Genomic DNA, 13,505 nt, shown 5'->3' with positions numbered 1-13,505 from the left:
GCAGGGACGCTTTCCCCACTCTCGATGTGTCTTTCTGTGCAGAGGGAGCCCTGTTATAAGACTCTGGGCTCTTCCTTACCCTGGGGAAGGTGGACTTCGCTCAATGGTGAGTTTTGCAGCAGGACCTCGGCACTTAGGTCAGCTCTACTGCTCGCCTGTCTCATAGGAGCCAGCTCTCCCCAGGCATCTGGCTTCTGCGAGTTCCTCTGTGGTGTAAATCCCAACATGAGTCGCCCCCCGACTTCTGCCACATGGTAGGCCCGGTCCAGGTCCCCAGGGACCATCACCTTGCAAGCCCATCTGTCTCTAACATTAAGCTACAGGCTCCAATCAAGGGGGTACTTCTGGCTTCCATCTGTCTTATGCTTTGACTGATTTTAAACACAGGTGGAGGATGATGGTGCTGCCAACGGAAGCACCCTGAAGCCCCTTGGCTGATTTATCCCATCCTCTAAGGGCTCTAGGGCCACGCTGCAAGTTGGATGCTTGAATTAGCAATTCTCCTACTCTACCACATCAGAAGATGCTGGTTCTCAGATCCTACAGAGGCTAGCAGTTTCCCTTGATCCCTGCACAACTTGGAGTTGGCAGAGACACTCCTTGATGTGCGACCTCTCCAGGGTAGAGAGACCAGGACTGAGAATTCGGGTCAGGGGGAGACTCGCTATCTGATCCCAGCCCCTGCTGACCCAGTGGGAGTGCTGGGAAGCCTCTGTTTAGATGGCGCCTGTCCCATTTGCTCCCTTGCTGGTCAGCAGGATGGGCTCTGAGAGAGTCAGGGAGCAGGTCGCCATGAGGTCCGGCCTTTCCTTACTGTGGGAGAAGCTCTTTCTGCATCCTGACAGCCCTGGGAAGGCGGGGGTGAGTAGTCATTGCAGTGAGGCTGGTGTTTCTCATCCAGTCTACCGTGTGTGGGAGCAGGCCTCCCGTGAGCCTTCTTGCCGGTGTTTGCAAAGGGCAGACTGAATGTCAAAGTCTTAGGCAGAAAGGCTGCCGCCAGCCACATAGTCTGGGCTTTGCACAACTCCTTGGGGCGCCACCATGCTGTGCAGTCATTATGAACTTACAGAATGATTACAAGTGCCCGCAAAGAGCAGGAAAGCACCTCGAGGCAGGGCACCTTTCCTGAACGCTGAGAAAATTTCCATTTGGGCTAGCAATATGGACAAACTTTTCATTTCACTGAGGAGACACCTGAGAACTGTGGAGAAGAGCTTTAGGTCACAGATCTGGCTATAGCAGAGGTAGGACGGGCACCTAGCTCTCTCGAACATGCGTGTGCTTCTGTGCTGTCCAGCAACTTGGGTCTGTGGTAAGGTGGGCGCCCAAGCAACATCACCTCGCCCCCTTGGTACCCCTCTTGATAGGACATGGCGCCAGCTGGCTCAACTCTCTTGACCTCCCCGTGCTCCCCCAACACCCCAGCCTACCTGTTGTGAACTGGGTAGTCGTGGACTGGCTCTCGTTGGTCCCGCGGACGGCGCTGACCCACACCTCATAGCGGGAGCCGGGCCGCAGGGCCTGCACTGAGTACTGGCTCAGGGGAGGCTGGAGCCGGAAAGTGGTCTTCCCACCTTCCCCGCCCACCAAGCCATACTTCAAGAGAATGAAATCGACTTTGGCTCGAGGTGGGGTCCATTCCACGAAGGCCACAGTGTCGGAGACGTCTCGAACCAGGATCTGTGTGGGCCCATCAATGACTGAATGAAAAGGATCAAGCAGAAAAAAGAGTTTAGAAATGGGTGTTCGAAATCAGCTCTCTTCTTTCCTCCTTAGGTTAGCTTGGTCAGTCAAAGAAAGGTAGGTATTACTATCCCAACTTACAGATGGGGAAAATGAGACACAGTAAGACAAAATCGCTTTCCTGAGGACACACAGTTTGGCAACAGGGGTAGCGACACCGGAAATCGGTTCCCCTGACTTGCTCTCACCAGGTTCTGCTGTTCCAGCTTTGACGCTCCCCCATTTGGGCAGGGGAAGAGCACCCACTGGCTTGCGAGCCCTGCTTCTGTCTGGAAGTAATGGACCAGAGAACGGAGAGATGTGCTCGTGCTCTGTGTGCTCTGCCTTTCTTTCACCTTCTCTGAGCCCTGACCAAAGATCTCCAAGATTATCAGCCCCATGTAAACACCCGAGACTTCCAACTCAGTTGCCAAAGAGGGTATCATGAGTGTCCAAAAGATGTCCCTGCTCAGCCACACCTACAGCTCTGTCAGTCCAGTTGTTAAGACAGTACCACAACCCAACAGACATTTGCATTGTGGATGGAAAACATTCCTTCTGGGGACAAAAAAAAAAAAAAAAAAAAAAAAAGGCCTTTAGTTTAGGAAGACCATCTTGTGGGCTATTTTTTTCCCCACTTGCTCTTGCATATTCCTGAGCTACAAGGGTACTATGTTCCCTCCTGAGCCCTGGCCTCTGGCACTGAGTGGCTGAGGGGAACGTCATTGTGGTGTGGCATGACCTAGAAAAGCTGCTTGGCATCCCATGGGACCCACCACCCATGGTTCCAGCACCCACTTGGGGTCCTGTTCTTAGTGAGATCAAGGAAGGGGAGAGAATGTCAAATGGAAATAGAAAAAGAAAGAACTTCATGAGGAAAATAGAAAATGCTGTCCTCAACTCCTCATGGCAGGCCTGCACGGCCAATGTGTCCTTTTTTGAATTACTCATTACCTTCTAAAAGAGTGGGCCCAGCTTCCCTGTCTGCATTTATAATATGACTGTGCCTCTCTGGCTGGAGCTGATTAATATCAATATTAATGTTCTTCAAGGATTTGGGATTGGAACCAGAGGTTCAGGTTCTCTGTTTAGATGGTTTGGGACATGGAGATCCAGGGCTGGTATGACCGTTCTCTATCATAGTCACACATAAATAGAAAACATCTGATCTGAAGAGAGAGAAAACAGGAGGGAAGGGAGGGAAGAAGGGAGAGTGATTTTCATCAATACATATTTGGTCTTGGTCCCTTCATGACACAAAGCTCCTAAAATCCTTGGAATTTCCTAAGCCAAGAGAGCACTAATGTCTTCTGTGATGTTAATGAGGTGAGGCTTGGAGCTGGGTACCAGGGGAGTGAGCTCTGTGATTAGAGGGTTGGAACTTTCAGTCCCACTCCTGACCTCTGGTCACCATCAGTCCTGCCAGTAAGGGAGCCTCTGTAAAAACCCTAAAGGACTGGGTACAGAGAGCTTCCAGGTTGGGGAACTAGAACGCTCCCACCAGGCACCATGCTGGGCTGGTTAGGGCTTTGGCCAATGTGTCTTTTTATCTGGCTGTTGGTTAGTAACCTTCAATATCCTTTGTAGTGAGCCAGTAATCTTGTGAGCAAATGGATTTCCTGAGTTCTAGGAGCAGTTCTAACAAATTAATCAAAACTGAGGAGGGGGCGGTGGGAATCTCTGCTGTGTAGCCAGTTGGTCAGAAACACACGTAGTGACCTGGGTGTGCAACTGGCATCTGATGTGGACGGCAGTCTTGTGGGACTGAGCCTTCAGCCTGTGGCATCTGTTCCTGTGTCTGGGTAGATAGTTTCAGAATTGAGTGGAATTGTTGGCTACCCAACTGGTGCCCAGAGAATTGCTTTGTGGGGGGACGTCCCTCTTCAACACACACACACACACACACACACACACACACACACACACACAGGATTTGGGTGCAGAATTTTAGGAACAAATATATGAGGTGAAAGAGAAATGAATGACTCTGGGGAGCTTCTAGAAAGACAGAGAGAGTAACCTGAACTTGGCTTTCCATTCCCCAGTTTTTTCGTGACATCCAGATACATTCTGGTCCTAGGGTTGCAGGAGACACTCTATGTCCTTCCAGTAAATTCTCGTTTGCTTTAGCTAGTTAAAGCAAGTTTTTCTTCCTTGTTACCAAAGACCAGTTTTTTAAACCAATCCACTCTGGACTACCTCCTATGGTCTCCAAAATGGAGCATCTTCCACAGGATGGACTTAGTCTGACTTTGAGATTCTCAGTCTTTCAGAGTTGGTCTTTTTCCTGGGCACCCAATCCTCTTTCTGGGTCTAGTCCAATCTTGTTCTCTGTTAAGCAGCTTAGGATTTTTGGCTTACTACCAGTCAAAATAAAAATCACCAGGCCATTTTGGTGCTACCTGGTTTGGAGTTAAAATGAAGTTCTGTTTTTCATATTTGAAGTAATGATATGATTTAACAGAACACATCCAGATGTTTTCAGCATGCTGAATTTAATGGTTTTAGGTAACTTGGGCCTTTTAAATTTAATTTAATAACAAAATGGGAGAAGTGGTCTTCTAGCTTCTGTAGAAACATAAAGCTTGAAACATAGATTCTCAGTGCATGGGTATTGAGTAAATGAAATGAATGAATGTTCTCTGTATTCATGAGAAAGAAGGGGAAGCATTTCAGAGAACCGAAGCTTCTTGAAGAAAAAAAAAAAAAGATGTCATAGAAACTCAAAAGACATTGGAAGGTAGTTGTCCCTTAACTCTTTAAATCCCCAAGACCTTGACCATAATGGATTGTCCATATTAGAATACAATCCTCCTGCCAACGCCATAGTTGCAGGAGGTCTAGTAATTTGCATTCCTTAAAGGACCTGCCTGGAAGAAGCCAGTCTGAGTGCTTCTGAGGACTCAGAGCTTCGCAGGAGGGGGCTGTCAGACCTCAGCAGAAGGGAATAATTAAATAACCCTTCCCTGAAAACAGCAGACAGGGTTGGGAGACAACTACATTTCTGTAGCCACCCTTGGATTCTGCCCTTCTGTTGGCTTCTCAGTAGTGGTGTCCCCATTCCAGTCAAGTTGGTGTCAGTTTGCTTTCAATTTAGGTCCTAATTTCTAAACAAACACAAGTTCTACTCAGAAAGGCAACTGGAATAAATATTTTTCTCTCCATTTCTTCATGGCTCTGTACACAATGCCAAAGAATTAACTAGGACATTTTTCTTAATTGAAAAAAATCTGCCTAGCTTTACCGCAAATTTTTAAATCTGGGATTTAAATCCTAAGGACCTTTCAAACCAAAAAAAAAAGGAAAAAAAAAAAGAAAAAAGCAAACAAAAAAAAAACCCCTGCAAATTTCATAAAAATGTACCTCGAGTAGAAGACTGAGACAGGGTTAGACTATCTTCCCCAAATTTGGAGGAAAAGCTTTCTACACCATCAGTGCCCTTCTCTGCCCTCTTCTGAACCATCTTCTTTGTCTAGGCTTTTGTTTTCCAGTCAACTTTTCTTAAAATCAGTTCACAGGAATGACCTGGAGTCATTGAAATGTTCCATCCCAGAGGAAGAGCATCTACACGTCATGAAATGTCGGGTTCCAGCATAACTTTGGGGAATGAAACTGGAAAACTCTAGTCACTGGCGTCTGCAGAAATTCCTACAGAGAACTTTTTAGTTTCATGGCTATGGAGTTTCTTCTAAAACATATTTGCATTAGAACAGTAGTTCTAGGGGCGCCTGGGTGGTTCAGTGGGTTAAGTCACTGCCTTCGGCTCAGGTCATGATCTCAGGGACCTGGAATCGAGCCTCGCATCAGACTCCCTGCTCAGAGAGGAGCCTGCTTCCCCCCCTCTCTCTGCCTGCCTCTCTGCCTACTTGTGATCTCTCTCTCTCTGTCAAATAAGTAAATAAAATCTTAAAAAAAAAAAAGAACAGTAGTTTTAAGCGTTTTTAGTGGGGAATAATACTCTTTTCCTTTAAACAACAAAATCTGAAATGCCCGTACAAAATACAAAACAGGTGGAGCTGCCTTGGTCGGAGGCTGTGTTGGGCACAGGTGCAGATGTAATCAGAGGCCTGCATCTCCCCTCCATCCTTGCCTTGAGCCACTGCCATGGAGCACAAGTGCCCTAATGGAACATAATCTAATGCCACAATAGTTTAAAACCAATGTTTTCTAGGCTGAGCATAAGCCCCAGCACCTGATGTTATTTAGTTTGGTTCCAATTAGCAAAGTATGAATCACTAATCCATAAACACGGTCTCATTACATGGTGTTGTCATTCTTTTTTCTGGCCAACTTGGCCTTTGTCCTAAACCCATAACTGGCTTTCTTAGGTGTCAATGTCAGTTTACGAAAAATAAAGTTGTACCAATATTAACCTATCTCAGTGTCTGTAAACTAAAAGGGAAAAGTGCTTAACTCTTGAGTCTATGTCAATAAAATGAGACCAATGTCTCATTGGTCAATAAAATGAGACCAAAATGATACCAGATGCTATTTGCAACCTTTGAGAAATTCTTGGGAAGGGTGTACACATATGCATCGCAATTACTGATTTACAACATTGAAGTTGGCCATCTTTGTTAGCTAAGAAAACAATAAGGCAAAAGATCACACAGTTACTGAATCGAATCTAGAAACAACAGTCTTGCATAAGATTAACTGTGGGAATGAACTAATATCAACTTAAGTCATCACTTTGAACAGTGACCCAACTCACCCATACTTGTTTTGAGTTATTTATTTCCAGCTGCTCTCACTTCTAAGTGTGTTCTCTGTGTATATGTATATATACTGGGTCTTGAGCACTCTCTTATCAACATAGAGCTCGTCACTTTGTGTGCTTTTTCTAACTTAGTCCTCACGTCAACTCAGAGAAGGAAGTATTTTCGTTCATCACTGGAAAATGATGGCAAGTTTGGGGAGGGGTGGATGACTTTCACTAAATCTTCCAATAGATAAGACTTAGTTCTTCTTGCTGGTTCTTAAGCTCAAGATACTAAGGGATGACAAATGAAGCCTCTTGATGAAGAAGATCAGAAGAAATACATTGGAAATCCTAACAAAGAATTTTCCCCATATGATACTCTCCCAGATTTCTGTGCTTGCAAGGATTAGCAATAGGGAAGACGTTCAGCTATGCAACTGGTAGAGTAGCTCCATCTCCAGGAATCCAAATCATTTTCAGCTCCAGAAGAAAACCCAACACCCTTTGTCTCTCTACTTCTTGGGCAACTTGGTGTCCTTTTTCCAGTGTGACCTAATGGGTAGACGTAGGAAGAAGGGTTGGGAGCACTCACCAGTGGAGACGCTGGCTGAAGTAGGGGGGCTCCGGGCTTGCTCTTTCAGAGCCACCACATTGACAATGTATTCCTCCCCAGGCTTTAGTCCTGTCTGATTGAAGGATGTGACGTCACTGGGGAGCTGAGCAATCACCCCTCCTTCATTATTCTGGAGGGTGGGAAGAAAGAAGGAGCAGAAAAGGCAAAAGAGAAAAGTCACTGGGAGAGAAAAGTGTGAAACATCAATTTTGAATTGTTCATTAAAAATGGGGCCCACATCTGTTCCCATGACACTGACAGATGAATTTCTGGAGCCAGGAAAAACTCCCAGCAGTCTCAGTAAGAATCTTACTGCTCCATGAGGATTTGGCAAATGGAGAATCAACTTTCAAGAACATTTCTTTGGCCTTCCTTGAGTCTTTTGAGTTTGCCAACAAAAATTGGTCATGAGGCAATGTGGATTGACTCTTGCCAAAGTTTCCATGTTTGATGGTTATGGTTAGCATCCACCAGATTTGGGGGCCTTTATTATGATGAGCATGCTCTTGGCTATTTAGGAGAGTGGAATTGTGTCTGCCTATGCCTGTGAATATCTTTATGTATACATACAACATTTTTCAGACTAAACCATGTCCAGTGTTTGAATGAACTGGAGCTATTATTGTGCTCTATCTGGAGTGTTCCATGTTGTTACAGCTGGGTGCAAATATGTCAATGTCTTGTGTTCCCTTCACCCAGATGAGTTAGGACTCAGTGACACAACCACCTAGGAAGTACAAAGAAGAGAAAAAGGAAGCATGGAACAAGGAATAACACAAAGGAGAAAAGAAGAGACAAACTGGTGGAAGAGGAAATGACAAGCATTAACTTGATGATGTTGGGTCCAGAATCATCTACCTACCCACCTCTCGTCTGTCATTTTATGTTTTCTGTGTGTGTCCCTGGAAATGGAGAGGACAAAAAGACTCTTTTTGTGTCACTTCCCTATTCTTTGGAGTCTCTTTATGTCACCCAGGGTGCCCTATGTATAATTTATAGCCATACCTATAAATCACAGGGACACATGCCCCTCCACACCCCCTGTCCCCCCACTCCACCTCCCAGGCAGGGGCTGCAACCTACAGATCACACAGTATTCTGTGTGGCCATGTGTTTGACCTTGGCATGCCCTTTTACATACTAGATGTAAAATAGGCAAACCTAGCATAGTTTCCTTCTGCCTCAGCATCAGGTTGATAGGATTCTCTCTGCCCTATTATACACCCAGCTATCTACCGTACTGGAGTGGCCATTTTAATGCAGATAATACCTGAAAAAAGTATTTGTACAGAATGCCTGTTCAGATGTGTTTAGCTTGTTGTGACATGACTCTATCCACATAGAGAAGAAAGTCTTGGTTTAGTGGACAGAACCCTGGAGCCCTGGATTCCTGTGTTAAGCCTGCCACCAACTAGCTATCCAATGTTATTTAAGTTTGCTGAGTCTTAGTCTTTTTAAAGTAAACAAACTCGATGTAAAATGAAGGGTCATACTCTGTAAACTTGGAGGTCCTTGGTAGCTCCAACAGTCCATGCCTCGAAGAATTTAGAAGTAAAATAATGGTGAGATCACTGTCTGGTTAGCCAAATATGTGTTCTCTGTCATTAAGTCTGATGACGGGAAAATGTTATTTGATATTGAAAGATGAAGATGGGGGTAAGGCCTATAATTAAACATTACACTCTCATGAGTGGCAGAATTGGGGAGAGTATCAGGAGTCTCAACAAATTCTGGGAAACCAGAACTCGGCTGGTGCCTCTGGCAACTTGGAAAAGTCAATACTAGATGAATACAATAAAATGCTACTTTAAAGACTAGAATGGAATAAGGATACTTTTTAACTCAAAAACTAAGAACATAATTTGTGTAAGGACGAATTTTCTCAATTAATAGTTTACAAAAGGTATTTTGTGTTATGCCTCAGACCGTTAGAGCTTGGCCATGCAAGCTGACTTTTGGTGCATCTTCTGCACGGAATGAAGCCATGTGACTGATTCAGTCTGGCTTTCCTTATGTCCTAAAGAGAAACCCCAACATTTTGAAGGTTTGGTTTTTAGACTTGCTAAAATCATAGCTTGCCAAACCCTAGAGCTTTCTGAGCAGAGAGCTGGACCCAGTGGCTGTTCCCCGCATCCTGTCTTCCAAAGCCAGGGTGTGAGGCTTGGGGCCACTCTTGCTAGTCAATCCACCACACCTTTGTGGAAGAGATGTTCTAAAGCCCAGACACCACCAGTGGTCCCTTTGTGTCCTTAGCTGCATGGAGAGAGAGACATTGGGTGGCACTGTCCTTGCAGCTCCTGATTCCAAGTTGAGAAGAGTATGAATACTCCAGAAGAGACTGTTGGCAGTGTCACGTGTGGACATTACCTTTGGAATGAAGCTGATCTCCCACCCATCGAAGGAGAATGTGAAGGGCTCCCACTGCACCTCCACGGTGGTCTCTGTGATGGTCTTGAAGTGTAGCCCTTGAGGAGTGGAGAGATCTGGAACACAGCAATGTGGGTGACCATGTCATGGCTATCCCTGGCAGGGACATAGAGCATCACCTAGGGCTTTGCCTGGGTGTCCTCCCTCCACACCTTGGGTGCGGTAGGCAATCCCGATCTTGTTGGAAACATGGCGGGTCCCAGGTGCAGGACTGGCCCACTTTGTCATGACCCTGGTGCTGCTCTGTACTGGTGATACCCAAGTGAACATAGCAAACATAATCAAATAAATGCTTTTCTAACACTTTCTCTCCCATTAGAGGTTAATATTAAAATACAAAAGAGACAACCTTTCCTTACTAATGTGGCAAATCTTGCTATTTAGTACAATGCCTTCTCAAAGGATTGAACACTATCTTTGGAGACTCTAAGGATTCCTGAGAGGCAATAAAATGTTCCCATTTCACACCCAGGAGGAGGGAGGCACAGAGAGAGTTGGCTAAGGATGGTAGCCAGCTTCAGAATAAAGACTAGAACCCCTTTCTTGATCATCTGAGGTGCGGTCGGAGTATTTTGTTTAGCTCAAATCGCCTATATCTAGGATGGTCTAAGATGTCCATTTCATGTACATGAAGCAGCTGAAGGCACACACAAAGGACAATGGCAGATCCTGGGATGTTTGCTCTCACTGCACAGTCTCCCTCCAGTTCTTCATTATTTGTCTCCTCTCTCTTTGCCTCACTTACCCTGTTTCTCGTTTCTTAATCTCCCCTTTCTCGGACCCCATCCCCCAACCCCCAACACAAACACACATACACACACATGGACAGAGGCATGCACGGGTTCAGTGAGGTGGAGTTATGCTTGTCCTAATGGAGTTCCAATTACCAGCCCTGAGATACGACAGCATGACTTATTCTCAGTTCTCCAGGGAGCCCACTCCCATTTTAGCTTTGCCTCTCGTGGGATATTCCATTGGAAAACCAACAGATTCTCATCCGTCCTGTTTGGAAGCTTCCTTATGATTCTTGGTTGAAAGGCAGGTCTGATTCTGAACCCACTTGAAGGCACATCAGGTGAGTTTACATCATTTTGTCCTTGTCACCTGGGAGCTTGCCTGAGGGGATGCCCTCAATTGGCATGACGCATGCCACGGCGGGAGGTGGGGGGGGATGGAAACCTCATCACTGTGTGCGCACGTGGATGGGAGAGGAGACGCCTGGGAGTCGGGCCAGGCACTTGCTGTGGTGACTCATCCCAGAGCAAGGTGGGAAAAGCAGCAGATGGTGACCTGCCTCTCCGCACAATCACTGAAGATATTTAAAACTGGTTCTCAGGCACCAGAGGAATTTAGAAAAAAAGGTCAAATATAAACAGAGATAATTATAGGCATATTTACAGAGTCAGCATTCAGAGGGGGAATCCAGTATCATAACAGGATCTCTATGACGGGATTATTTAAATCCTTTCCTCTCTGTGGGGTCCCTATCCTTCCAAGTGCAGTTCAAGTCCAAGAAACCTTCAAAGCCAGCTCTTCTACCTTGACCTCCCCCTTCTCTGAACTTTCATGGCATTTGTTCACCAAATAGCATCTTGTCCTTTGAGACCTACACAGAATGGACTGAAATTTCTTATCCCTTATTTGGTGAGAAGTCCCATCTCTTGACCAAGGGGGGCTTCTGTTTTATGGTTACCACTACTGCTCTAATCTCTCCGTGATATAGTAACAAGTATTTGGTTTTTGCCTGGCATACAACTCCTAAAACTTTCGGAATCTCTGGAGTGATAAGAATCTCTGTTGTATGATTGCAAGATAACTAGATAGCCAGTTTCCAGAAAAACCACGGCATGATTTAAAAGATCGGAACTTGCCGCCTCTCTTCCAGCCTCCAGGGAGGGGAGACGGGCTGGAGACTGAATATTTACCAAGAGCCAGTAACCTATTCAATCGGGGCTACATAGTGGAACTCCACAAAATTCTCCAAGCAACAGGGTTTGGAGAGTTTCCAGGCTGGTGAAGGGAGGTGCTGGGAGCTGTGGTATATCTGAAGAGGACATGGAAACTCCACACCCCGTCCGCCATCCCTTGCCCTGAGCATCTCTCCTGTTTGGCTCTCCTCGAGCTGTATCCTTGGTAATAAGGCAGTACTAGTGAGTAAAGCACTTTCCTGAGTTCTGTGAATTGTTCTAAGGAATTATCAAACCTAAGGAAGGGTTGTGGGAGTTTACACCTGGTCAGTCATTAGTGCCTGTGACAGCTTTGGACCTGTGACGGGGTGCCCGAGGTGCAGACAGTCCTGTGGGACTCAGGCCCTAACCTGTGGGACTTGACACTCACTCCAGGTACACAGTGTCTGAGTTGAATTGTAAGTCATCTTCCCAGCATCTGAGAGGTGGAGGAGCTGTATTGGAAAAGATGGTCTAAGAAACCAGAGGTGTATAAAGAGAAAAAAAAATAACAGTTCCTTTCTATGTGCTTCTTACTCTACTCTTTGAGGTAGCTGATGTTAATACTTGGTAGGCAATCTTTTAAAATTTTTCTGTGCTTAAATAAAATATATGTAAAATGCAGATATGCACCTATAGGAATTTTCCCCTGTCCTAAATTAAAGAAAAAAACCCCACAACAACCTATTTCTTATGGAGAGCAGTTTAGCTGGCCTCTGTCTATGTCTCAGCCTCTCTTTCTCTTCACTGAATCTTTCTTAAACTATCCTCTCGAGCCTCAACTTTTATAATCAAAATAGACTATATTTTGCTAAACAAAAGACCATGAAGAAATTATGCCACCTCTCTCTGAGGAGAAGTGGGTGTCGTCAGTGTGGTTTTAAATAAGATTTTTTTTTCCCACTCTGCTATACACTTACCATCTGTAACATACCATTTAGCACTTGCTTATTATACATCCTATTTCATATCTTCTGGTTTTGAATCCCTAACTAGATGCAAAGTCTGTAGAAGTCTCATAGTTTCTTTGACTTCTAATCAGACTCGAGCTTAGGCCAAGTCAGAACTCAATAATTGCCTTTTTGTCCTTTTGGTTCTATAACTGATAGGAGCTGACTAGATTTGGAAATTCTCTTAATCGGAAGTGCCTTTTTAACGATTTACCCTTTTCCAAGTGGGGTCGCATCAGAAGCCCTTCCCCTCCCGGGCTGTGACTATTGCAGGCATCCCTGAAGAATTAAGAAAAGACACTACCATCATGAATGCCCATGATCTCATGTAGGGGAAAGAAAAATGAAGTAGGATGGGGAAATGTTACGTACGGGTGGCCACCTTGGCAGTGATGGGAAGGCTGAGGATGTTGCTAATGACAGCGTAGACGCTGATGTTGTAGGTGAGACCTGGCTCCAGCTCCGTGATGGTGACGCCACTCCAATCTCCAGGTACCCGCCGCTGGAGCTGGAGGCCCCCCAGGGCCGTCGGCTGGTAAGAGACCACATATTCCGTCACTGCCATCGGCCCGTCCCATTCCAGCTCAATGGACCTGTCGCTGATACCAGCCACTCGCAAGTCCTCTGGAGGGGCAACTACCGGGAGGCAATACACAGACAGCGTGAGCTCAGAGGACTGCCTTTCCCCATCCTGGACTCAACCCTCTTCCTTACATCTCACCCCATGCACCCTTGCTGTGTGTCCTGCTCCTCTCACTGGCTTGGAGTGATCTGTCACTCCTTCTGCGGGTAGGTTCCTGTCTTTTCGGTGCTTAGTGATCCTCTCTCCCTAGGGCAGCAAGCCAGTGGTGTGCCCGAGCCAACTCTTGCTAGCTGGTGAAAGCTGGATGTCAAATGTTCAGGACTTTTTCAAGAGCGTTGTTAAATGCAGTTATCACTGAAGATTAAATTGTAAAAACGTACAGTCAAGCAAATTGTATGGAAAACAAAGGGAATAAATACTCAAAACTCATCACTTTCAGATTATTTCATGACATTTTACTATGATCCATGCCCTCAAGGTAATTCACGTGTGTCGTACCTCTCTGTCGAACTGGATTCTACTGCACAGGTGTTCCTGATCCTGTGTTGAGCGCCATATGGCA

The 13,505-nt window shown here is 45.6% G+C and overlaps 1 protein-coding gene across 2 annotated transcripts in view; it reads right to left on the bottom strand.

The window, feature by feature from the left end:
- Nucleotides 1-13,505, bottom strand: part of TNR (tenascin R) — a 397,496-nt gene that overhangs the window by 60,411 nt on the left and 323,580 nt on the right. The window contains exons 5-8 of one of the 2 annotated variants that reach the window (XM_032318828.1): nucleotides 12,733-12,996; nucleotides 9,405-9,520; nucleotides 7,017-7,167; nucleotides 1,431-1,700 (exon numbers count right to left, since the gene is read on the bottom strand). In XM_032318828.1, the coding sequence (XP_032174719.1) occupies nucleotides 1,431-1,700; nucleotides 7,017-7,167; nucleotides 9,405-9,520; nucleotides 12,733-12,996 (801 nt within the window). The remainder of the gene's footprint in view (nucleotides 1-1,430; nucleotides 1,701-7,016; nucleotides 7,168-9,404; nucleotides 9,521-12,732; nucleotides 12,997-13,505) is intronic. The other variant, XM_032318829.1, reaches the window with a different exon arrangement.

This window comes from Mustela erminea, chromosome 17 (genome assembly GCF_009829155.1).
Source record: "Mustela erminea isolate mMusErm1 chromosome 17, mMusErm1.Pri, whole genome shotgun sequence".
Taxonomy (NCBI): Eukaryota; Metazoa; Chordata; class Mammalia; order Carnivora; family Mustelidae; genus Mustela; species Mustela erminea.
Note: the sequence above shows the minus strand (reverse complement) of the source record. Positions and strands in the feature narration are given on the sequence as shown.